Source organism: Eptesicus fuscus, chromosome 20 (genome assembly GCF_027574615.1).
Source record: "Eptesicus fuscus isolate TK198812 chromosome 20, DD_ASM_mEF_20220401, whole genome shotgun sequence".
Classification (NCBI taxonomy): Eukaryota; Metazoa; Chordata; class Mammalia; order Chiroptera; family Vespertilionidae; genus Eptesicus; species Eptesicus fuscus.
In genome coordinates, this window is record NC_072492.1 from 30,917,248 (window position 1) to 30,943,828 (window position 26,581).

Below are 26,581 nucleotides of genomic sequence, written 5' to 3' on the forward strand. Positions count from 1 at the left end.
GCTCTTAAAGATTACCTAGTCCTTGCCTTCTCCCTCTTCTGGTTCTTTTGTAGCCGAGAAACCTGGGGTAAGAGGTGAAGGGCTCTTTCTGAAGCCTTTATATCAAGGAGGGAGCTGAAACCGAGCTCAGGCCTCATTGACATCCACTACGCTTTGCTGCCCACTGTTCTTATTTGTGCATTTTAAACTCCTATCAGCAATAGCTGATCCTTAATTATGAGTTAGTTAGGTTAGATATATTACCTAGACATTATGACCTCTGAGCTCTTAGGAGAAAAGGTTAAATAAAGAATATTAAATTATACTCTTAGTATTCTTGTACCAAAGGAATAGATGTGTTCTCTCATTATAAACTTAACTAAGATGACCACTGATTAATCTAAACTTCTTGATCTTTGCACCCACAGTAGAATTTTCCTAATTCTCTCAGCTTTTAGCTGCATACTCCCTAAAATGACCCCTCTGCTCTAACAGGTCAATTTTCTTTTTCTTTTATTTAATTTATATCTGTGATCAAAATTTATTTTGTTTTATTTTTTGAGAGAGAGAGAGGAGGGGAGAGAAACATCAATGTGCGAATGAAACTTCGACTGGCTGCCTTGTGTACACCCTCTACCCAGTCATGTGCCTGACTGGGAATTGAACCTGCAGAGGGCAATGCCTAACCAACTGGGGACAGGGCTATCTCTGTGATTTTTATTCATAAAATTCCTCTTTATTAAAATGCTTTCCAGAGTTTTCTTACAGTTCGCAATTCTCTCTCATGTTTAAAATATTTCAAAACTTGCCCTCATTTAATCCCACACAATCCAGTTTACTTCTTTAGGCCCCACCTTTCAGAACATGGATTCAACATGCCCAGTAACAATACCTCACTTATCTGGAGACCAATTTGCTGGACAACATCAACTATCCTGAACACACTTGTCCTGAAAACAGCACAAGTCCTCTAACTTCTAGGACGGAAAACAAAACACAAGTGACTTTATTCCAACTTATCATCAGTACAAAGGCACAGTGCAAGGGCCCATAAAACTTTGAGAGACCCACAAAAGTATTCTTTCTTTTAAAATCAGAAGAAAAAGACTTTCAGGTTGAAGAAAATGTTTTAAATACCAACAGTTAAAAACATTTTTTTTTTTTTTTAACTGAAGGAAGGTACCTATAGAAGGCATAACATGGCCCTGCTTACAGGAAAGCTCCCCCAGCTTTCCCCATAGCCTACTTACTCTTACTTTACAAACAACTCGTGAGTCCTAGTTGTTGCCTATCTAATTCACAGATGACCAGAAGCAGCAAATTAGAAGAGGGGGAACTGTCAGAGGCAGGAACTGATACAACTCAATTGGATTCTGCAAGTAACAGCTGATAGCAAAACCATTAAAAACAAGAATAGGTACAAAAATTCAAAAACAAAACAAGGCAAAAACAGAGCACATTGGGCCTACTTAATGACTACGGTGGCAATCTTATACATTCTAATAGTTCTTGCTGTTACTCATAGTATTAACTGACCCATGTGATTATGGTATGCAATGATGATCCTTATTCATTAACATAGTGTTTATAATACTTTGCTTTAGACACCAAGATATATGTAGCAATTTTTTCCTGTTAAAAAAGGCTAAAGTGGTGGTGAATACACAATATACTATATAGATGATGTAGTATAGAACAGTACACCTAAAATGTATAATTTTATTAACCAATGTCACCCCAATAAATTCAATAAAAAATAAAATAAGGCTAAAGTATAACACTTGATATTTAAAGAGGTTAAGATTCAGTCACGTGGAGAAAATGAAGCCTTTGATTTCTTATGAATTCCTATTCTTGCCTCCAGTAAAACTGAGTATGCCATATGAAGTCTAAGATAAGTAACTGTACATGACACATATCCTTAAGTTCCCAAGAATCAGTCAGTATATAAATAACAAGTCTGCTGATTCTGGCACAGCACACCCTTCGCCATCCCTCCCCACTGCTGCAGAGCGGGGACTCCTTAGCATGGCACAGTGGCCCTGAGAAATCTCAAGACCAAGATCAAGAACTACTATTTGTGAAATGTTTGTAGATTTTCTCAGGTAAAATGGACCATGCTTGCCTTTATATTTATATTTTATAAGAGTATATGTCACAAACACTGAATGGATTGTGCTAAATTATTTGATGTCTTTCTGAAACTTGAATTTAACGGGGCATCCTATATTCATATCTACTAAGTCTGGCAACCCTACACCGGGCAGCTTCAGCCCCACACCAGAGTGGACAGCTTGGTGAGCAGGGTGTGGGCTGCATGTTCACCCCATCCTGCCACTCGACCTTGTGCACAAACTGCACAACTGAACATGTGGTCCTGGATTATGAGCTCTTTGAGGGCAGGTAAACGTCTTGATCATCTTCGTATTTCTGTAGTGTGGAACAAATGCATATCCTAGCAAAAGCATATATTCCTTAAAGTAATATTTCAGACTTGCCTATCAAAAGAAATATTTTTGGATGGAAAATAAATTTCCTATCTCCCTTCCATGAAACTTAATATAACTGTTACCATCTATCTTAGTCAACCTTAGTCACACGGCATTCAACTGTCATGAGTTCAGACTAGAAGCACAGCACTGAGCTGAATGCCGTGCGTCTCCAAGGACAACTGTGAGAGCCATTAGGCACTTCCATACTTTACTCTCAGGACCACAGGGTGTCTTATGGGCCAGACCTTAAATTAAATCAGCCTTAAAAAAAGAAATAAGGTTAAAAGATATTATATATCAACAAGTTTAGAGACAAAGGTAGAGTTACTTAACTCTGTTAGTCACACAGAAAATTAGTTGGAAGGGTTGGAATGAAAGAATTTTGACAGTTATGCTAAGTTAAAAATTAAAATAATAATATACACATTGTTTTTTATTTTTCCTGATTATAAAGTAATAAATTCTTATTGTAGAAAATTTATAAAATACAGGAAATAAAGTAGAAAAAAAATCACCTACAATTCTACCATCTAAGTCATAGCAGTTGTCTTTAAGATGGAGAAATACTAGAACTGCCTTTTATTTTCATTCTTGAAAAAATACCTTTTGTATATGTTTTAAAATAAACATCATCTTATTAAATGATAGATGTATTAAACGACTGAAAAGATGAATTCAAATCTTTTTTACTAATAGGGTATGTGGTCAGAAAGTTTGGAGGCCATTAATATAAAGGCAATCACAATAGACAATTATGGAACACTTGCTTTTCTTTTTATAACTGAAATCTTTTTTTTCTTTATAACTTTGAAATCACACTATAAGAATAACTGAGGACTAAGTGCAAGATGATTTGATAGTTATGCAGGCATTTGCTGACACAGGCTGAGTTTACATAGATAATAGGTCACTAGCTGGGTGGCCAGAGCTTTTCATCTGACCACTGTCACTTGGTATTTCTCCCTATCCTCCCTTCCCATCATTACCCCTTTTCTTCCAGAAACTTTCCCCTTCTTCCGCTTGCTCCAGGGCTGGCTAAGGCAGGGTCTGTAGGAGCAAGATGGCTGGCAGCTAGAGGAAAAAAGAAAGCTGCTATGCTCTTTCTTGCTGACATTTTTAGGACTGGCTTCTTTAGCAGTAGTCCTTGGAGATGAGCTCCTTTGATGGGGTTGGCTACTTTGTTGGTTTTACTAGTAGATATTTTTGTGTGTGTGTGAGGAAAGACAGAGTTTTCTTTGAAGTGAATAATAAACTAATAACTGAGCTGTGCTTTGCCGTTTACAAAGAACTATAATAAACATTTATCTTATTTAATTCTCCCAACTTAAATATTACTATTGTTTCTACTTTACAAATGAGAAAAGTGAGGCTCAGAAATTAAGAAACTGGATTCGAATTCAAGTCTTTGCATTCTAACTCCTGTGCCATTTATACTGCCAATGCCAGTTTTATGTGTAGTTAAGAACCACCATCTTCAGAATATCCATCAACAAATATAATCTACATAGTCCAAATAGGTTGAGAAAGGGAGAGGGAGGAAGGGAGGGAGGAAAGAGAGAGAGAGAGAAGAAGGGAGGGAGAGAAGGGGAGACAGAGGGAGAGAGAGAGAGAGAGGAAAACAGAGGGTTTCCATTTCCCAATGTGAGGGGGACGTAGATGAAGTGGTTCTAGATCAAGCAGTGACTTAAAGAGATCAAGGCCTGATTCCATCTTTATTCAATAACTATCAGGAATATTGATGGATTGATCTGGACCTTTGTAAGGTTCCTCTTATTGGTTCTTCTTAGCCAATAGCTGTCATGCCATGTGGGATAAACCCCTAGGGAATCTCCAAAGATCTGTGTACTTGAGGACAGGAGGGTAGGAAAGAAGCTGTGAAATGCTCTTCTGTTCCACCATGAGTTAGAAGAAAGGGGGAAGTTACAAGTAACAGGTGGTTGCAGGGATAAAGCAAGTAGGTGGGCCAGTCCCTGGAGGCTGAGGACAAGTGCAATGGGCAGTGTTCTTAGAAATCTCTCAATGTGGGCCAGCCCTCCACTTCTTACCCTAATGAGCTCTGAAATTTGTCTCTACTTCATTTTCCCTTTTATAACTGGGGTCCCTAATCCCCAGGTCAGAATATTTGTCTTCTAAATTTTAGCAATGAGAGATGGAGAAGCAGCAACAAAAGAGGAAGAAATAGAATCTTAGATGTCAACCACTGGGCCCAACCAATGGGAATATTCAAATCAAGCAGGGTAAACATCCATTCCCTTTTCAAAGATCTTGGGATAAGACTATAAACCAGTTGTTTATAAATGGCATTTTCTTTTTTTAAAAAAAATATATTTTATTGATTTTTTACAGAGAGGAAGAGAGAGGGATAGAGAGTTAGAAACATCGATGAGAGAGAAACATTGATCAGCTGCCTCTTGCACACCCCCTACTGGGGATGTGCCCGCAACCAAGGTATATGCCCTTGACCGGAATCGAACCTGGGACCCTTGAGTCCGCAGGCCGACGCTCTATCCATTGAGCCAAACCGGTTTTGGCTATAAATGGCATTTTCTATGGACAATGGCATACTCCTACTTTTCAGCAACTTTATTCCTTATGTCTGTGTAGTCCACATGTTTACAGAGCATTTCACTCTATAATATCTCACTCCACAATGGGGTAGGTGAGGCAGGAGAATTATCTCCATGTTATAGATGAAGAAGACACAAAGGTCAAGGTTATATATATAGCCAGAAGATGACTGAGCTAAGACTCAAACTCAGGTTTTCTGACTCCAACTCCAATACAAAGAGTAAGTTCTGCAGAGATAGTACTCATAACTAGATTCATGGCCCCATGGAATACTATTATCAGCACTTTCCTAAAACTAATGTCATGTCATAGTAATAAATGTAAGGCAATCGGGCTAGATAAAGACATTCTGAGAGCATATTCTGTCTAAGAACCATTAACATTTCTCTGATGATTAAAATTTAGGTATTTAATTCTGAATTACCTGAAAATGACATATCCTATATAATAAAGAGGGAATATGCTAATTGACCCTCACGCCATCACAAAGATGGCAGCACCCACAGCCAATGAGGAGGGAATATGCTAACTGACTATCCTGCCCTCAAAGATGGTGGCACCCACAACCAATAAAGAGGGAATATGCTAACTGATTGCCCCGCCCTCAAAGATGGTGGCGCCCACAGCCAATAAGGAGGGAATATGCTAATTGACTGCCACGCCCTCAAAGATGGTGGCACCCACAGCCACAAGATGGTGGCGCCCAGTCCCCTCAGTCCTGCCAGGGAGGCAGGTGCGCAGCAAGGCTGGGCCCACCCCCAGGCAGGCCCGGCCGCTCTGTGCACCTGCCTCCAGAGTCCCCCAGTCCCCTCTGCCCCCCCAGCGGCCCAGGGCTGGCCTGAGGTGCAGGCAAGTCTTAGATGGCAGCTGCCCAGCCATCCAGGGCCACCCGAGGCTCAGGTAACCAGGGCCAGCCGAGGATTGCGCTGCTGGCAGTGGCAGCAGCAGAGGTGTGATAGGGCGTTGCATTCCCCTGATTGCTGGGTTGCATCCCACTCCTGAGGGCTCCCGGACTGTGAGAGGGGGCAGGCCGGGCTGAGGGACCCCCCTTCCAGTGCATGAATTTTCATGCACCAGGCCTCTAGTATGTCTTATAATTTTCTTGTATTCATGAATAACTATTATAGATGTGCTCTACCAACAAAATCCTATTTTAAAAACATATTCATTTTTGTTTGGCAAGTATCTATAGCCATGTTTTATAAAAGCATTCACCAAATTTCTTTTACTGTTTTTTAATGTATTTGAAATTATTCTACATATACAGTCATGTGTCACTTAACGATGGGAATATATTCTGAGAAAAGTATCATTAGGCAATTTTGTCATTGCTTGAACATCGCAGAGTATACTCACACAAACCTAGGTGGTAAAGCCTACAACTATAATTATATGTGTTACACTTTTATACAGCTAGTAGCATGGTAGGTTTGTTTCCACCAGCATCACTACAAATATATGAGTAATGTGCTCTGCTACTATGTGGTGGCTAAAATGTCACTAGGCAATAGGAATTTTTCAGCTCCATTATAGTCTTACTAGAGGCCCGGTGCATGAAATTCGTGCACGGGGGTGGGGTGGGTGTCCCTCAGCCCAGCCTGCACCCTCTCCAATCTGGGACCCCTCGAGGGATGTCCGACTGCCCGTTCACAATCCAGGACTGCTGGCTCCCAACTGCTCGCCTGCCTGCCTTTCTGATTGCCCCTAACCGCTTTTGCCTGCCAGCTGGATCACTCCCTAACCACTCCCCTGCCAGCCTGATTGATGCCTAACTGCTTCCCTGCCAGCCTGATTGCCCCTAACTGCCCTCCCCTGCAGGCCTGGTTACCCCTAACTGCTCTCCCCTGCAGGCCTGGTCCCCCCCAACTGCCCTCCCCTGCAGGCCTGGTTCCCCCAACTGCTCTCCCCTGCAGGACTGGGTCCCCCCCAACTGCTCTTCCCTGCAAGCCCGGTCGCCCCCAACTTCCCTCCTCTGCCAGTCTGGTCACCCCTTACTGCCCTCCCCTGCTGGCCATCTTGTGTCTACATGGGGGCAGCCATCTTTGACCACATGAGGGCAGCCATCTTGTGTGTTGGAGTGATGGTTAATTTGCATATTACTCTTTTTATTAGATAGGATGGGACCACTGTGGTATATGTGGTCCATCATAGACCAAAAAGTTGTTATGCAGTGCATGACTATATATTATATATGAGTTCGATTTACAGGGAACTTTTTAAGACAATCTACTACTAAGCAAAGTAATTTATAAAGAATTACTAGTATATATAATATAGCAGCCATGTCATGTCATTTACTTAGTAAATGGAAAAATCAGGCCACTAAATTGTCAAGCATCTTCCTTTTTTTTTTTCTTCAATAAAGAAGTCCAATGCAAAAGTCACCACTACATCAGTGATTGCGATTAATGTGTCTGGCAAAATGACTAAACCTCTTTCCTAAAGTGGTTATATATCTTCTTGAGTCATATTATAGTCATTAGCCAGAGTTAATTTTGAACAGATAGATGGGGAGATACTCATGTTTAGGCCTGCACAATTTGGAGTCTCTTCCATTATCTGCTTATTTTGCTAAAGCAACCCTAAGCTTGAAGAGTTGCTTAATATTACCAAGACTTCCTAATAACATCTCTGAAGTAAGAGGGTACGAAGATGTCATAAGGGTTACATAAAAAGCAATCTTGTCTACAGACCAGTAATGTTAAAATGAAAGCCATGGAGAAACAAGTATGTCTGCCCCAGTTCCCACTAGGGGTTTACTAACAGTTTCTTTTGGTTCACACATTATGCCCGTCCTAGCTCTAAACTTTACTTCTTTCTTATTAAGTAATATTCCTAGGTGCCAGAGCAGCAAGGAAGTTATTTTTTAAAAGAAAACCACAACTTTATACTTTAGCTAAAATTCTGTTAGGTCTGAGTTCTTCAGTAATAGTGCTACGAATTTAGAGTGATCTTTTTTTGTAAAAGTTTACATTTTCCTAAGAGTTATCCAACTGGTATGCCTATGAGTTTCAGATGGACTAAGACAGTGGTCGGCAAACTCATTAGTAAACAGAGCGGCAAACCGCGGCTCATGAGCCGCATGTGGCTCGTGAGCCGCAGTTTGCCGACCACTGGACTAAGGTATCAATTCTCATCTGCACTTGGGAAGGCTGGAGTGGCTGCATCTCTGGCCAGTGAGTGGCCTCATACCTTTTCCCAAGCACAATATCAAATGTTATCATTTTCTGTATGCCGTGATCTGAAAAAGGCAGGGAAGCACTGAACTGAACAAGGAACGGTTCTCCATAAATCACAAGGCTATTCTGGTATATACGGATGTGGTCTTCCGATTTGATTTCTGAAAGTGTCAAGTAAACCTAGTGTTAAAGCAGTCAAGTCAATGGGCTTACCTACTCTCATACTTGTTGAGGAAACTGAGAAATCATGTCACTTCCCAGCCTGAGGAGTTCCTTTTCAGGTACTTTATTCTGTCTCTCCCACCCACACTCAAAAAAGAAGGCACCAGAAGCAATCTGTGAGGAAAACAATAACGTCGCTGGGGCTGCAGGTTGCGGGAAGGTTTACCTGGCCTTCCCGCTTCACTCCTGCAGCTTCCTTGACATTAAGACTAAAGCTTTCATCCTCCTGATTGTGAAAAGCACATTCCCCTCAACTTCCATAAATCTGTGAAACTTGAAAAGAGCCCCAATGTCATCAAGTAAAAGAGCTGGCTTTAGGACTCTCCACGGAGGAGGGGTGTCTTCAAGCCTCTCACTGTTAAGCCGGACATTTCCTAACACTGGACAAATTGTACGTCCAGCTCAGGGAGGGTGAACTGCAGTGGTCTTTTACCCTCCAAGCCAATTGTTAGCTTTTCACAGGAATCAGCAGGGAAGCACATGTGAAACCTCTGTGGTGACGGTGAGCACCCCCATGCCTTGTGTGACTCTGCATGTAGATGAAGCAGGCTGGGAGCTTTCTTAGCTGCTGCTGCTGAGTTCTCAGAGCAGCCCTTTTCTCTGGCGTGGCTCCCTGCTGGGACAGCCCTTTTCAATTTTTCTATCCCCCCTCGATCTCTTCTCCTGCAGAACACAGGGAAACTGGATTGAAATAAAGACCTAGGGAACATGTTTTATTTTCTCCTGTTCAATCCATTTTAGAAAAGCTTTTAATTGGTTTTAAAAAGATGCTAAACAAAATGTGATGATGTTTTTCAGTCTTCATGAACTATGGATACCACTTTTTATACTTTCAAAGGGCTAATAAATCAATCATGAAATTAACTCTCCAGCTAAATTTAAAGCAAATCCACTGAATACCAGATCATTAAAAATCTATGCATTTACTTAGAAAAATTTTAAAAGAAAATTATCCTAGTAACTGAAATCTGACTTGAATTTTTAGTCCTACACTGAAAATCCAGGACCAAAGCAATCACAAAGGGAAAAAAGGAAGGCTTGTGAACCAGTTTTAATAAGCCAATTTACAAGGAGGCAGGGGAATGGGGGAGGGGGAGAAGTAGAAAAGAGAATATCTTGATACATAACAACATAGTGCCCCTGAAGGGATTCTTTTATTTGAGCATGTGCAAACATGCACACAATCTTTCTGTGTGAAAGCAGGAATTATAACAAATGCAAAGTTAGGGATTCTGTGGCTGATATGATTACACTATTGTATACATGTACAGTTGGTTTTTTTAAAAGCAAAATGCCTGCAACCTTTCCGTTTTCTTGACAGTATTAAAATAATAGCTTTCTACCAGTCTATGCATTTCTACATCACTCAAATTTATATATTTTAATATTTAATTTAAAAAAACTAAAAAAGCTAAATGCTTCTACTCTAGAATGACAAATATTCTTGAAACTGGATCAGCTTGAAAATTTTCTCCTATTTTACTGAGAGAATACAAACTAATTTTAAAAAGCAAGGTGATACAGAGAAAGCACATTTTCATTTTGTTAAATATGCGCCAACAAGAAATATTTCAAACATTAATTTCTTCTGCCACTGATTCACTTATACAGGAGGTCATCTAGCAGTCCAGGTCAGAGCCACCAAATTCTGATTAATAATAGGCTGGTATTCTCTTAAATGAGATTCCCTGCCATTTCCAATCACTAAAGTGACCAGATCTATCTTTTATTTCTATTTATTCCTATGCCCTTTTCATTCCTAGGAGAAATACATCCCACATCCCTTTTTAATGATCCAGTTCCTGTTTCTAGGATTTCTCCAAGATGGCCCAGGTGCGCTGGGTGCTCACTCCTTACTTCTAGCTCTTTATGTAATCATCACTTAAGTGGTTTCTGAAACCACTTTCTTTTTTCGTTGACCATTTTATTGAGATATATTTTACATAAAATACAATTCACTGATTTAAAGTGTACAATTCAATGGTTTTTAGTATACCCAGAGATATGTGAAATCATCACCACAATCAATTTTAGAACATTTTCATCACACAAAAAGAAAGCTTATACCAATTAGCAGTCATTTCTCATTCTCCCTATCCACCCCTCCCAGGCCTAGAAAACCACTCACAAATCTCCTTTCTGTTCCCTATGGATTTGCCAATTCTGGACATTTCATATAAATAGAATAATACAATATCTATTAAAAGTCTTTTGTGACTGGCTTCTTTCACTTAGCATAATGTTTTCAAGCTCAGCCCTGTTGTGACATGTACCAGGACTCATTTCTCTGTATTGATGAATAATAGTCCAATGTATATACCACATTTTATTCTGTTTGGTGAACATTTGGGTTGTTTCCACTTTTTGGCTGTTATGAATAATGCTGCTATGAACATTATGTACAAGCCTTTGGGTGGGCATATATTTTCATTTCTTTGGAGTCTATACTTAGAAGTAGAATTGCTGGGTCACAATATGGTAACTATGTTTAACCTCCTGAGGAACTGCTAGACAGTTTCCAAAGGCCACATGATTTTATATTCCCACCAACAGTGTACAAGGTTTCAAATTTCTCTATATGCACTTGTTATTACCTGACTTACTTGCATTTTCCTGATGGCTAATGATGCTGAATATCTTTGCATGTAGTTATTGGACATTTGAAGCTTACTTATTTTTTAATCTTTTCACTTAAATCATGCCTTGCTAAATATAAACTACTGCAACAGTAAAATAATTAATCCCACCAAAATGAAGGTACACTAAAAAACATTTTTTTTGAAGAGTATAAGATAATGTTTCTTTCCTCACGAATCTTACAATTATTTTTACAAAATAGAAACAGTTATTCCTGAGTGTTTAAAATGTTGCAGGTGCCCAGCCAGAGTGGCTCAGTTGGTTGACCATCGTCCTGTGCATGGAAAGGATACTAGTACGATTCCTGATTAGGGCACATACTTGGGTTGTGGGTTCGATCCCCAGTTGCAGTATGTATGGAAGGTAACCAGTCAATGGTTCTCTTTCTTCTCTCTCTCTCCTTTTCTCTCTCCCCCCTCCCCACTTTCTCTCTCCCCCTTCCTCCCTCTAAGCGTGTCTTTGGGTGAGGACTAAAAAAGAAGTTGCAGGTCATTTGTTAGTATGTCCTGTTTATTTCTATTAGTATCCATTTTGGATTAGCTAATTCTCAGCTAGGTGAATAGTATTTAACAATGCAAAGAAGGGGCGGTTTGAAAAATACCATTGAAAAATTCTTCTTCTCTCTCCCAAATGATTTTTACCATACATTCATTTTAGATAAAAAATTAAATATTACAAGAAATAAATTTAAATGCCTGGGAAAATTCTCCCAATCTCATAATTTTTAAAATGCTGATTTCATAAAAAAGGATTTTTTGGCATATGATGTATTTATATACTGAGGTTATTTCTTTTCATTCTAGCAACTTTGAATACATTTATATATTTACTGAAGAAATCAGAGAAGGAAAAAATATTCTTACTTCTCTAACTTCAGTATAAGTATAAGCTAATACTCTGATTACTGGGAATAATAGTTTATGGAAAGATGATTAAAAATCCTTTCACAATGCAAATATGTAATAAAATTTCAAAGTTGTTGTAGGTTATGTTTATTTTCACTATTCTAGAAATTTTTAAAAAAACACTAAAAAAATCAAGACAAGTCCTTTCCTCTAGGAGTAACACACCCATACAACACAGACACACACAATTTAAATTAGATTTACCAGCTTAATATTAAATATTTCCCATATAGTCTATGTCTCTAATTTCAAATATGAGATTCCCATACAGACATTAAGATATTTTTCAAGTTAGTACTCAGTCCCTTTGTATCTGCCTTTGATTGGTATTTCTTCAAGGTTGCAGCACACAGAATCAATCAAGAGAATTCGTGTCATAGACAAACATGCTCTGGCAGCCTCTACATAATTAACATATTTAACCAGCCCTCATAGGTTAGTTTTAAATGGGTTAAGCTATCAAAATCACCAGTCTCCAATAGCCACATCAGTAAAAATGTAACCACATGAACCAAGATCCTGGCTATAAACTCACTCTTTAAATATGCCACATGCCATAAGAAAAACAACTCAAATTCATCTATAAAAATGAAAAAAAAAATCTGCCTATAGGAAATACATTTCCCCAAATAAAAATTCTCAGAAAACCTATGAAATGATAAAGGAAACAAATGAGAACGTGTACTTAATCCCTTCCACATTAATATCATAATCTCTCATAGGAAACGAAAGGGAATAAAGATGTGTTATTTGATGGGGAACTTAAAAAACAAAACAGAATGCTAACAGAAACTAAGATTTTGAAACCTTCAGAAAAGGAATGAAAAACTCTGAATGTTAAGAAAATCATTTACCTTAAGACAGAAGGCCAGACCAGATGACCTTTCAAAATCCCTCAAAAGAATTTTATGCATTTATTATAACCTGCTTATATAGAAAGAGTGTACCATTATATGCAATTTACTGGAAAAACTCTGTGAAGATGTTCCTTATATTATTTTTACCTGAGGAGGAGCCTTTTTCAGTAACACAAGAAGAGCCTGTAATACCAGATTAGAAAATCGAGGGCCAATAGGGACATAATCTGAAAGAGAAATATTACTATGCTTAGGGATTTGATGCACATATTCCAAACATTCATTTTTTTTACATCAAGAGCAAACACAGTTCTAGAAACAGTCATACAACTAATGATATTAAGAAACAAATATATGAATAATTTGAATGCATAAAATATTATATAGCAACTCTTTTCTGTAAATTTTTTAAAAAGCTTCTAAATATACATTTTGAGTTCATATAGACATATTCAGAGACAGGTTTATTTAAGGGAGAAAAAAACCCGCAAATGTATTTACTAAGCATTTCCAAGAAATTACTGCAAACTATGGCAATACAGTAAGTACACAGGCAACAAAACACCATACTAGAAAATGGGTAGAGGGGGCAATGGTACGTAATAATAATGTACAAAAGGTACTTCAATATAACTGAAAAGATGTTAGAGCCACTAAGATTGGTCCTCAGATGGTGAAGAACAAAGAGCTTGCTAAAAGAACTTTTTACCTGTTAAATTTCTACCATTCCTTCAAGATTTTGCACCAATGCCAGCTCCTTAGCTTTCTCTGCCTATTGTACATGCACCCATGCCCTGTGCTTAGAGCTACCTTCAGGCATCAGCCCTCTGAAGTCAAAAGTGTTCCTTCCCTTCTCTGATTATCCAGAACAATAGCACATTCTACTTTGCATTAATTTTTGCCAATATATGTTATAATGACAGACAGCATCTTATTTTTCTGAGACCTAATTATGGCACAGTAAGGGCTCAGCAAATGCTTGGTGAATAAATGAACAAACAAGTACAGATAATAACTTCATACAAGTGAAAATATACTCAGAGGGCACACATTCCTGACATAGTAGTGTTGCTATGACCACACATTTCAATTGTGTTTAGATAAAGGAATTTACACAGAGCTATGAGTATGTGCCTAAAAGCTTTTAAAGGAATAATCCTATAAACTGGGCTAAAATGTATTAAAAACAGCAGACCAAAAACCCAGGTCATTAGATAAAACTATCAATTTAAAAAGATCTCACAGATATACCTGCTTTGCTTTTTAACAAATATTGCCGTAGGAAACAGAAAAATAAATAATAGAGGACCTAAAGCAAGTCTGAAAATCATGGGAAAAAATGTAGTCAGCATAGGTAACTTGAAATCATTTCTACACCAGTGTGGATAGCTTAAGGAAGAAGGGATTAATCAGGCAGATGTTAGATAGTATTTTCAGAGGTTTATTAAGTCACTAGGTGGGTGCCATTTCTATTGTTTATTACAACATCCTGAGCCACTGTTATAAGTTTATTCCAGAGTTATCTAATTTATGCAATGAAATAAAATGTAAGAATAATACTTTTCTGGAATTTATTTGTAGATTACACGTTTTGAGTTGAGTGCAGAGACTCATTCACATCTGTATTCTGTAAGAATGCATATAAATGTTTAATAAATATTTTTTTAAAATTACCACAGAGTACTTTTAACTTTCAGAATGTTTTCAACATTATTATATATAAATTTTGTCTTCACAATTACTCCATGGGATAAGGAAGGAAGGGATATAGTCTTTTATATCCTTTTTATATCTCTTTTATAAGAGCAGAAACTGAGGTAACCGAAAGCTTGCCGCTTCTGCCCCAAGTGTTATCTCACTCTAGTCATAAACCCTACTTTCATTAGCTCTGTCAAGTTCATAAGTGAAACCTCTGAGCTACAGGCACTAAATACATCCGTCAACAAAAATTACTAATCATTTATTATGGGCAGGGAACTCTGTAGAAGATAGAAAATATTACGAGGCAGGAGTCCTTACAAGAAAACAACTTATAACCGAGTTATAGTCATAAGGCATACTTAACATGAATACCATCATTAACTAGAGAGAGAAGAGATAATGTTATATTTCCTTATAGGACAAAGAAAGGTATTTCTATTGCCTTATAATTTATAAATACCTGTTATTTTTCCTCTTATAAGCTGTGAGACATTGGCTATAATATGGCAAAGATAGTACAATAGCAAATGTAATGACTCACCAAGCAGTCTCTCAATATCATCCACAACTACACAACTCAGTTGGGATTTGTAAGCATCATCGAAGATCTGGAAGGAAGCAAAACCATTTATTATCTCACTGCTCTCCATAATTATGATAATTTCTAAAAAAATTAAATGTTGTTAATTCTTGAGCAATACCTAAACAAATCACAGTAAAACACCAATATTTCAGACTACATTAAATTAGAATTTAAAAGATAATAGGATTTTAGAACTAAAAGAGTTCTTGCATTTTAAGAATGAAAAAAATTGAGACCCAAAGCAGTTAAATGACTTGCCCAAAATGATACTAGATCATGGCTATGTCCTACCTGGGATGCTGAGAACAGACAAATCTTGTCAAGTTTATCACAAAGGTCTCTCCTATCTATGTCAGGAACATGACTTCAGTGTTGTGACTCAAAAGCCAGATGAAGCCACAAGGGATATGTAGAATAAAACTGGATGTCATTTTATTATCTGTAAGAACTGTGACCCTTTTAAGCAGGAATAACATTGAAAGAACAGAAGCTTGTCGACTCAAATCAGACCATAATGGTCAGTGTTTACAAAAGAATGAAAGTTGGGTATAAAGGACTAGATAGATCTGGTTCTACCTTTAGACTCTGACAAAAGATAATAGTACATTGTCTTATGATAGCCAAAGAAATGGACACTAAACCAAGCAGTGAACAAGTTATACCCTGATAGCCGAAACTGGTTTGGCTCAGTGGATAGAGCGTCGGCCTGCGGACTGAAGAGTCCCAGGTTCGATTCCGGTCAAGGGCATGTACCTTGGTTGCAGGCACATCCCCCGTGGGAGGTGTGCAGGAGGCAGCTGATCAATGTCTCTCTCTCATCGATGTTTCTAACTCTCTATCCCTCTCCCTTCCTCTCTGTAAAAAATCAATAAAATATTTTTTTTTAAAAAAAGTTATACCCTGATAAGGACGTAGCAATTACAAGCCAGATAAGAGAATTCATTTATGTAAAAATTGAATATAAGCACCCAAGGCTTTGAGACCAGCCTTTTTATAAAAGTTGGGGGCTCCTTTCCAGTAACTATAACTGGGGCTCAGGGCATCCCATTCGTGTCATCTGTAATTAATTCCTGCATCCCAGCCCAAGCTCTCTGGTTGATAAGTAACCTCAGTGACCAAGATGTAACTCTCCCTTCCATCTTGCTTGGGGTAACATAATATTCCTTAGCAGCTATCTTCTAACTATATAAGATTAAGAGTTAGGTATAGAAATAAAGTAAATCAAACCAACAAAATTAATATTTTTCATACTAAGTTTGAAGACAACCTGTGTATACTTCGTCTTTAAAATATTTGCAATAATTAAGAGAATTTACCATATTAGATTACTGGATTAGCCTTGCTAGTTCAATTTGAAATATGCAATTGAATAATTAATTTTATTTTGGAAGGCAAAGAGATAACTTTAATAGCCTTGCAAATGGTAAAGATAATCTAAGATTAACCATACTTATGTTTTAATTTAATTTATTATTAAATAAATGTAATTATATACTTACTTTGAAATTTAGAATATTTTTTGTTTGACAAACAGCTAAAGTACTTCAAAGAGAAAAAATATTTTAAATGTGGAAATATAGTTTAAGATATTTAAAGAAATTTAATTAAACTGTAAAAGTCCCCTTTTAAGTAAATGCTAAATTTTTCTAAACTTACAAATAGGAGATGTAAGTAGACTTTTTAAAAGTTTGCTTACTTTTGTGTTAAAAACTCTTACATGATATAATTTTGATATGTTTTATTTTAATTTTTTAGACCACAAATTAGCTACAGATGATCTTTTCTGGAGGTAATTGATGGGAATATGTGCCACAACTGGGGTAGGGATCAAATCCAAAACCTGGATATGTGCCCTTGACAAGGCATCAACTTTTGGTGTATAGGCTACTATTCAACCAACTGAGCCATAGTGGCCAGGGCTACATATGGTGTTTTCTATGCTCAAAAGTCACCCTCAAAGATGAAAAACAAACAAACAAACAAACAAAATTTTTTTAAAAAGCAAAAAACAACTCATGTTGACAATCTAGATGGAAAGACCCTCCCCAGCACACTACATTCTGTAAGGTAAGCACTGTCTACCCAAGTAGTATGTCTCCAAGGTCTGATACTTCACTGGTACTTAATCCATGTTTGCTGCATGCATGAATAAAAGAAAGCATGCTTGAAAGAATAGCTCTGTTGCTTTACACCATTCCCTATACCAATGGTCGGCAAACTCATTAGTCAACAGAGCCAAATATCAACAGTACAACGATTGAAATTTCTTTTGAGAGCCAAATTTTTTAAACTTAAACTTCTAACGCCACTTCTTCAAAATAGACTCGCCCAGGCCATGGTATTTTGTGGAAGAGCCACACTCAAGGGGCCAAAGAGCCGCATGTGGCTTGCGAGCCGAGGTTTGCCGACCACTGCTCTATACCCTTCAGTCATTTTCCCACACTGTGTCACAATCCATTCTACCCTTTCTTCCTTAGCTATCTGTCTCCCCATTGGATTGTGAGGTAGATAAAAATGATAAAATGTATCGTTTTCTGGAAGGAGCATTCATAAGAGTCACTGTATGATTGACCATACTCCCTTTATCCTGATTGGGTATCATGGAATCACATGTGAGATGGAGCCTCTGCTACTAGCTTGAATCTCTGAAAAACTACAATGAGCAGAGCTCTGCCTCTGAACCATGATGGACATGTACTATGAGCAAGAAATAAACTCTGTTGTATTAAGCCACTGAGATTTTGGGGTTGTTTATTATTGCAGCATAACTTAGCCTAGCCTGACTGAAAAGAGGCTTATGGAGTCAATGCTGTGTTCCTAAATTTAGAAAGTGATAATTAAGTTGAGATCTGAAGGATGAACAACCAGTGGAAAACAGGGAAGAAAATGTTCCAAGCAGAGTATACTGGATATTAGGAGGCAGACGTGAGAAAATTCAGGAGCACTGCAGGAACTGACATAGTCAATAAGAATTAAAATGAAGGGGGTCAGTGTTGGTGTGATGTGTGTGCGGAGTGGTGGGTGAGAGATGAAGTTTGGAAGCAGTTCCCCTATGGTTCTTTGCTGTTTTTTAAAGACTGAACCAATACAGCAGCCAATGTGGTAGCCTATAAACTCAGGTGATTTCAAGGAGTCACTGAAAATAATGCTTTGTTCTTCAAAATATTTTTTTCAGAATTCTACTGAAGGCTCTGATGCAAGTATTCATTCTATCTGTCAAGCTGTAATATCGTGCATTAGAGCCACAGGAGCTGAGACACTACTTTCTACATTTTCCCCAAATCAGCTCTTCTCCGTTCTCAAAAACAATGCAGAGTCTACATGGCTACAGGGACCTTACTGGGCACACTGCTTGGGTCTAAACTGATGATAAATTGCTATGTAGTCTCACCAACTTAGACACTGTGATTCATGAAGCATTACACATCACTTCACAGTTGACTGCATGGGCTACCTATAACATTTTAGGGGAAAAATACCTACAGCAGTCATTCATTGCAAAGTAGGGTTTTTTTGTTTGTTTGTTTTTGTTAATCCTCACCTGAGGATATTTTTTCCATTGCTTTTCAAAGAGACTGGGAGGAAGGGAGAGAGAGAGAGAAAAGAAAAGAGAGAGAGAGAGAAGAGAGAGAGAGAGAGAGAGAAACTTCCATGTGAGAGAGACACATCAACTGGTTGCATCTTGCATGCACCCCGACCAGGGATAGGGAGTGAACCACAACCCAGGTACGTGGCCCTTGACTGGGAATTGAAACCAAGACCCTTTGGCGCATGGGCCAACACTCTTAACCATTGTGCAACACCGGCCAGGGCTAAAGTAGTTTTTTTTTTTTACAGATAGCTCTTAATGCACTAATTAGCATCACGGGGAGAGGAGCACTCACAGGTGACTCTTAACATACTAACCATGACAAAGGCAGTGCAATTCTAGTTGTGACTTGACCAGTTTCAGTTGACCAGTCAACTGAAACTCCTTCAGGTAGCAACTCCGCTCTAATTTAAATACACACACCCCATTCACTTCATACATACTGTTTTCCTTATCTAATCACTCTTCCTCTGGATTCATGTTTTCTGCCTAATTTCCCCAGCTGCTTCTCTTCTCAGCTTCCTGGTCCAGGCCCCAGCAGAGCCTTCACTAAGAAGATACTCAGATTCAACTGGCAAATATCTGGGATTAGCTGCCAGACTAAAATATAAATGAGACATTTACACACTACGCTGGGACGTTCTACTGCAACTTTATGTAGATAAATCCAAAAAGGAGGAGAAATACTAGAAGAAAAGATGCAAAAAAGGTAAAGCTGTACAAACTGCCTGGCTAGAATATTACAACTGGGAGTGCCAAACTTCTCTCCAGTACCAGCATACAGCAGATACACAGTACTTGCTCCAGATCAAATGATGCCAACACAACAGTTAGCCCGGTGGGCTGAAGCTTAGGCTAATGGTTGTATCTTACAGACTCTTTAAAAAAATAATTTAAATTCTTATCCTCTCATTTAGTAAGATGAAAGTATGATACTCAAGCCTTTTCTTGCTGGAGAGGTTATCACTAGGGGATCACATAAGTTATCATGCAAACCAGGACACTTGAAAGGGGAGAGATGTTAATAATCACACTGGAACAACAGGTAAAAACCAGGATTGCTCAAAGCAAACTGTAGTGTATGATCATCCTAGTTTTATCAGGGAGTTTCCTGTAGAGCAAGTAAAATTATCAGTGTGTAGATATAAATATATATATACATATTTATAAATATAGTCTTAAAGTTGAGTGAGAAGTATGAAAGAAAAAGCTAAAGAGGAAAAAAAAAAAAAGAGGAAAGAATTGAAGAAAGAAAAAGTGTGGCCCTGGCCAGGTAGCTCAGGTGGTTAAAGCATCATCCTGATATGCCAAGATTTGGTGTTCAATCCTGGATCAGGGCAGATACAAGAAGCGACCAATGAATGCATAAGAAGTGCAACAACAAATTGATCTCTCTCTCTTTCTCTTTCTAAAATCAAGAGAGGAAGGAAGGAAGGAAGGAAGGAAGGAAGGAAGGAAGGAAGGAAGGAAGGAAGGAAGAAAGAAAGAAAAAGTGTGATATCAGTCAACAAGGAAATAATGAGGACTATTCTAGAAGATGAAGAATGTCTCTAGAAAACAGAATTAGTCTATTTCTCGATACGGACATAACGAGACTGTCATTAGGCTCTCTGGTACCACCTCTCTCATGTGCAAAGGTAGGTAGTGGTCATAAGAGACAACCTAGCATGTGGGGAGCCTGGGCTTGAGGCAAGAGCAGGCTGGCTGCACTCTAAGCACTGAGGAAAAGAAGGTGTAGGGCTCCTGATGCACAAGGATGAGGGGCAGGTCTGAATCTGGTCCTCAAGGACACTGCAAGCTCTCAAGGCACACAGCCCACTCCTGGAATCTTCCGACCAGCTGGGAGCCACCTGTGTGCAGGGGAATGGCAGCACCTGCAGACCCTGGAGTCCACGTGAATACAGGTGGGAACAGACCAGTATTAGTTCCATGTTAATTACAGCCTTTCAGAATCACAACCACAGCAAGCGTGTTCTAAGTAGACTCTGTCCTCTATTTTCTATAACCTCTTTAGTGCTCTGAGGCAAGTGAAGCCAAATTCTCTGCTCCTTTGGGGGCTGAAAGAGTTCATCTTAATTCTGAAGTGGTTGGCGGGAAGTACCTAGTTAGTAGGAATCTGATGACTTAGAAAATCCCTAATGCAGTAAATCTGTCAACAATTAGCTGAAAGCACACTCTAATCATATTTGGTAGCATATAAAAACGTAAATGAGCAAATTCAAATCAGTGCTATCAGTAATAATCTCTAGTTTCTAAAAATAACTTGGGAGTAAACCAAGCAAACATTAGCTGTCTTCTAATGAAACTGCCTCAGGAAGTGGACCTAAACTTTTGGCAAAGCACTAAAGATTCCTGGAATGACCTTAAAATCCTTTATTTGTTCTCCCTGCTTTTCAGGAAAAATTCTTATATTTTCACATAACGCGAGCCACAGAGTGAGGTAGTCTTTAATAATATAAAAAGCCACAAAGTCTGAAAGTTCTACTAAAGATCTATCCCATCTTCTTTTGTGCGCCAAAAGACAACGCATATTAAACAAAACAACAACAAGCGCCCGCTGCCCCCAGCCATGCAGGGACCTGTAATCACTTCCGGAGTGTCCACTTCTCTCAGTTAATACATGCACAAACTTCAACAAACCAGTTACATGATATATTAGGATGTTAACCAAAAACATCCAAATTCTGTTGCTTAGTAACTGCTGTCAAAAGATCCAATTTCTAGCTCTGCTCTTTGTATGGACTAAACCCCGAAAAGGGAGGATTAGGCACCATGATTCTGTTCTGTGAAGACTTCAATTTGCAGTGGGATTTACAGGAGGATATTCAAAGAAGATTATTTCTTTCATGCAAAGCTAGTGGAAAGGAAAATGTCTTCCATTAATTTTCAATCCTTTAAAAGCAAGAATATGTTATTAATGGGTATAGTTTTATAAATCACTCATATTTTTACTTAATTTTATTTAAGTAATTTAGTCACATCAGACTTTTTTTTTTTGTATACTCGAAAAGCATCAAGATTAGGTAATGAGTTAAAATCAAAATTTACTGCTTTGTCCTTTTGTTCATTTAATGATACTAATAGGACTACTACAACAAATTTCTAAAAAAGTATAGATGCAAAAATGGATACTGGAATTAAAATTTTAAAATAGAATGAAGTTGGGAAAACAAACATAAACGGGGGAAAGATCTGCAAATACTTCAGATATCTGAACGGAACATATGGTACCCCCCAGATTGAGGATAATACCTCATACATACTGGCAGTGGTGAGAAGTTGACCTCTGGAGAAATAACTCATTAAGCAAATTAAGAGCAGTGAAAGGTAAATGTTAAAATAATTGAGAATAAACTACTTTCATACATTATAATACCATCCATATGTGAACAAAAAGCAATAGTTAATTACAGTGAAATCGTAGCCGCTCATTAAAACAAGTCTAATGGCCCTCTTTACTAACAAAAACTCTTATCTCTTAGTTTAAATAATAAAATGGTATACAGAGATATTCTATGAATTAACTATTCAGACCATCCTTCTTTAACAAAAATTAATGTTATAATATTTCCCAGTTTCACAAACTATTGCCATTGCAAAACATTTTGAAAAATCTTTAAAACTGAGCATTTAGTCATGAAAATGTGGCTGAAGAAATACTTAAATGCCAATCTTTTACCTATGAAATTGGCAAAAAAAATTTTCATAACATTAAGTGTGGTTGAGAGTCCCAGGAAACTGAGACTAAAATGGGGTGCTAGCATAAATTGGTTCAACTTTCTAAAGAGGTGGGATCCTATAAATCATTATTATTTTGGCATAAGAGTTTTGGTAGCAGTATTATTAAAAATATTTAAATTATTCATATTTTTACCTTAGCAATCCTGATTCTGAGAATTTATTCTAAGGAAATAACCAAAAGTGTATGTACAATAATAATGATAAGTAAAAATAACCACTGCACTTTATCAAGCACATATTATATCACAAGGCATTGTGTGATACTTTACATAGATTACCATTTCATTTAATTCTCATAATAACCCATAAGGCAGCTATTACTATTATCTTAGTTTTACAGATGAGAAAACAGAGGCTTATAGTCAAGAAATGTGGTGGAGCTGGGATTCAAATTCATATCTATTTGAAATCTAAGCCCAAGTTCTCAGCCAGTAAGATATAATGCTACTCTAAGAAAAATCTAATAAGAAAATGGTGACAGTAATTTCCCTAGTTTGGTAGTTCCACAGAATATCATTTGTAATTGGGGGAAAAAACTGGAAACAACCTAAATGTTCAATAAAAAGGGAATGCTTAAATGCATATTGTATAGCTATTAATTTAATATAATAGTGAGATACATTTCTATGACATTGAAAAAAGTTCATAATGGAGGGGCAGGTAGAGGGACTGAGCAAAAGAGAAAAAAACTAAAAAATAAATAAAAATGAAAAATAAAACCCAGATAAGAAAAAATGACAACACACAAAAGTTCATAATATAATTAAGTGAAACAAGACAGTTTAAAACAGTACATCCAGTGTGATCCCCAATACATAATGTGTGTGTGTAAGTGTGTCTGAGCAGAGAAGAAAACTGAAGGACAAACATAAACTCATTTTTATTTTCTCCTAATTTGGGGGTGGTGTGTGTGTGTGTGTGTGTTGGGGGGAGGGCACTTATAAAGAAAGAACGGTCCTCTCCAGAATGATAAAAACATTATAAATTATTTGTGCTCTAAAAAAAAAAAATTAAAAATCTTCCCATCCTCACACTACAAATGGAGGGAAGACAACAGTGGTGGGAGGTAGATTAGAACTACTTAAGAGTGGCATTTATATTTCATTTTTAGAAGCAACCTGAAAAACTTAGCACCTTTAGACTGGTTTGAGCCCTCAGGCTTTTGTCAACCTATCATTAGGCAACAATGTGAAAATTATTTGCAGAGAAAGATTCTGCAATATTTCCAATATAGTTCTAAGACACCTATGCTTCATTCTTTCACTGTTCTGTACTTTAGTTTCAGGGAATAAAATCTTTTCCCCAAGGAAAAACAAAAAGTTGAATATGTATTTATTATACTGCTGAAACAGAAAACATTTTTGCAACTTTAAGGGTGCATGGATGATCCAGACAGTGAATCATGAATTGAAACAATGTTGAATAAGCTTGTATAGACACTTATTTTCATATTCCTTAGACTTCTACTCATTTAAAACTCTGTCTTGAAAGGCTTCAACAATTTAAAGATTAAATCATAAGTTATTAAGCCATTAATTTAACCATTTAAGCCTCTAAAATCAGCACATATTACCTTCCCCCCTCAAGTCAATTTGCAAGAGATTAAAATAATAAAAATGATAATATCTCACACTTACAAAGCAGCTTTGATCTGCAGGAGCCTAAAGTACTTTTTAAAAACTTTTATAGAAAAACTAGGACCATCCACTCACATCTCAGAGTACATCTGAGGCAGAGGCTGGCAGCTGGTGAAAAGCAATGGAGTAATTCATAATTTGTACAGAAGATGACTATTTTTTAATTTTTTTACTTTTAAAAAAATAGTTATAAATTGATTTATAGAGACAGAGGGAGGGAGAGGGAGAGAGAGAAACACTGATGTGAGTGCAAAACATAGATTGGCTGCCTCCTGCACTCCCACTACTGGGGATCGAGTCTGAAACCAGGCATGTGCCCTGACTGAAAATCAAACCAGAACCTTTCTGTGCACAGGGCGATGTTCAACCAACTGAGCTACACCAGCCAGGGTAGAAGATGACTACTTTTGACAAGTATAAGGAGTAGATGGAGTTAGAGATATGCCAGTAGAATTAGCTGTTCAATTAAAAGGAAAATTAAATGACCACAGATTCCAAGGGCTATTATTAAAATTTTCACCAAAGGATATGGCTTAAGGGTTCCCTTTAGAAGGGGGGAAAAACACTAACAAAACAACAACAACAAAAAAAAAACAACAAAGAAAACTAACCCCTATTTACATCAAGGAAATTACTGGTCTCATGATTTTGTCCAGATTTTCTTGAGAATAGATATTACTGGTTTCACCTCAGACATGAAATAAATTGACTATGATACTTAAGTTCTTTTGGTATCCGAAAACATTTCCTTCTCTTTCATATTCAATTTCAAATATCTTTATATAGAATATTTTTTAATTTATTGATTTAGGAGAAAGAGGAAGGGGAAGAGAGGGAGAGAAACATCGATTTGTTTTTCCACTTAGTCATGCATTCATTGGTTGCTTCTTATATGTGCCCTGACCAGAGATGGAACCCACAACCTTGGTGTATCAGGATGATGCTCTTATATATAATATATATATATATATATTTTTTCTTATATATTTTCAGACTGACCTGGCCAGGGCCCCTTATATAGAATACTTATCTTCACATTTCAGTGTATAGGACTGGAATCCTGCTCCAAGTTCTGCCTCCTCCATCCATTTCAAGCACCCTACACAAATAATTTTCTGCCTCCTGCACTAACAAGAGACTAACTTTTCAAACATATTTTTTTGGAATCTGCTTGTCTCTTTCCTAAAGAAAAAGTGAAGTAATTCTATCCTATGTCTATATAAAGTGAGGGCCTCTGAGCACCGTAAAAGAACACCTGAGCTGTCTTCACTAGGTAGCACTTCAATTCTCAAGAATCCTTTCCTTGATTCTGATTTTCCCACATCTCTTTAACTTAGAGTCAGTTCTTATCTAGAAAAGATCAAGAATGAAAAAAAGGATTTAGGTAAATAAATACTTCAATTAGATACAAAATAAAATTTCTTCACTATCTGGGAGCATACATAATCAGAATATCAATGGAAACACTGGCTACTAAGTGAGATTAAACAGTCATTAAGAGTCTTCATCATTGCTTTTTGTTGTTTTTTAAAGAGCAGTCACCTACTATCCCAGATGTCTTACATGGCACTTGCTTGAATGTATGAGAGATGGAACAGATGGTCCTTTCAGCTCTAGAAGTCTATTCTATGTCGTTATCACTCACTGATGGCTCAAAGCAGCCATATTGAAAAGATGACAAATGGCACTTGGAGAAAGGAAGAAGGATGAGGACTGCATTAAGTTGTCAAGTAGATGTGATTATCTAATACACTGCCATCCCTTTGCAGTGGAGTTTTTGAAAATATCTTTTCAATGGTACACTTCTATATACAGTCAATTTAATTGACCTCAAATAGTTTGACTTTTGTATACTGATGAAAGAACTTAAAAATGCATTACAAAGTTAAATATCTAAAATAGTTGCTGTTTCTTCCCAAATTTTGCTGATAATCTAGTTCTACTTGAGAAGAACATAGTTGCTATGGCATAATATATATACACACACAAACATACACGTACAAAGATCCTATCTAATAATAGAGTAACATGTAAATTACCATCACTCCACTATGCCCACGATTGGGCGGCGGGAGGCTGGGGGGCGGGACTCGGGGTGGCCTATCCGGCCATTGAGAGGCACGGATCTGCTGCCACTGAGGGGGGCTACCCTGCTGTTGAGAGGTGCAGGGGGCGGGACTTCCGCCCCTGTGCCTCTCAATGGCCAGATCCACGGCCGCTGAGGGGGCCTGCCGCGGACACCCAGCTGCGCCTCTCAACGGCAGGGTAGCCAGGTGTCCGAGGCAGCCCCCCTCAGCGGGGTAGCCCCCCTCAGCGGCCGCGGACCATCAAAAGTGGGGGAGCTGGGTGCCTGTCTGCTCCGGCACCAGGCCTTTCAGAAGCCTCCGCCGAGCCAGAGGCTTCTGAAAGGCCTGGTGCACCAGCGGACAGGCACCCAGCTCCATCGCGAAAAGCGAAAGCGTTTAGGGGACCCTACACGTGCATGATTCAA

The 26,581-nt window shown here is 37.9% G+C and overlaps 1 protein-coding gene across 2 annotated transcripts in view; it reads right to left on the reverse strand.

Moving 5' to 3' along the window:
* NSF (N-ethylmaleimide sensitive factor, vesicle fusing ATPase) overlaps positions 1-26,581 on the reverse strand; it is a 121,072-nt gene that overhangs the window by 13,179 nt on the left and 81,312 nt on the right. For both annotated transcript variants that reach the window (XM_008149570.3, XM_028157475.2), the window contains exons 16-17: positions 15,082-15,148; positions 12,987-13,066 (exon numbers count right to left, since the gene is read on the reverse strand). In XM_008149570.3, the coding sequence (XP_008147792.1) occupies positions 12,987-13,066; positions 15,082-15,148 (147 nt within the window). The remainder of the gene's footprint in view (positions 1-12,986; positions 13,067-15,081; positions 15,149-26,581) is intronic.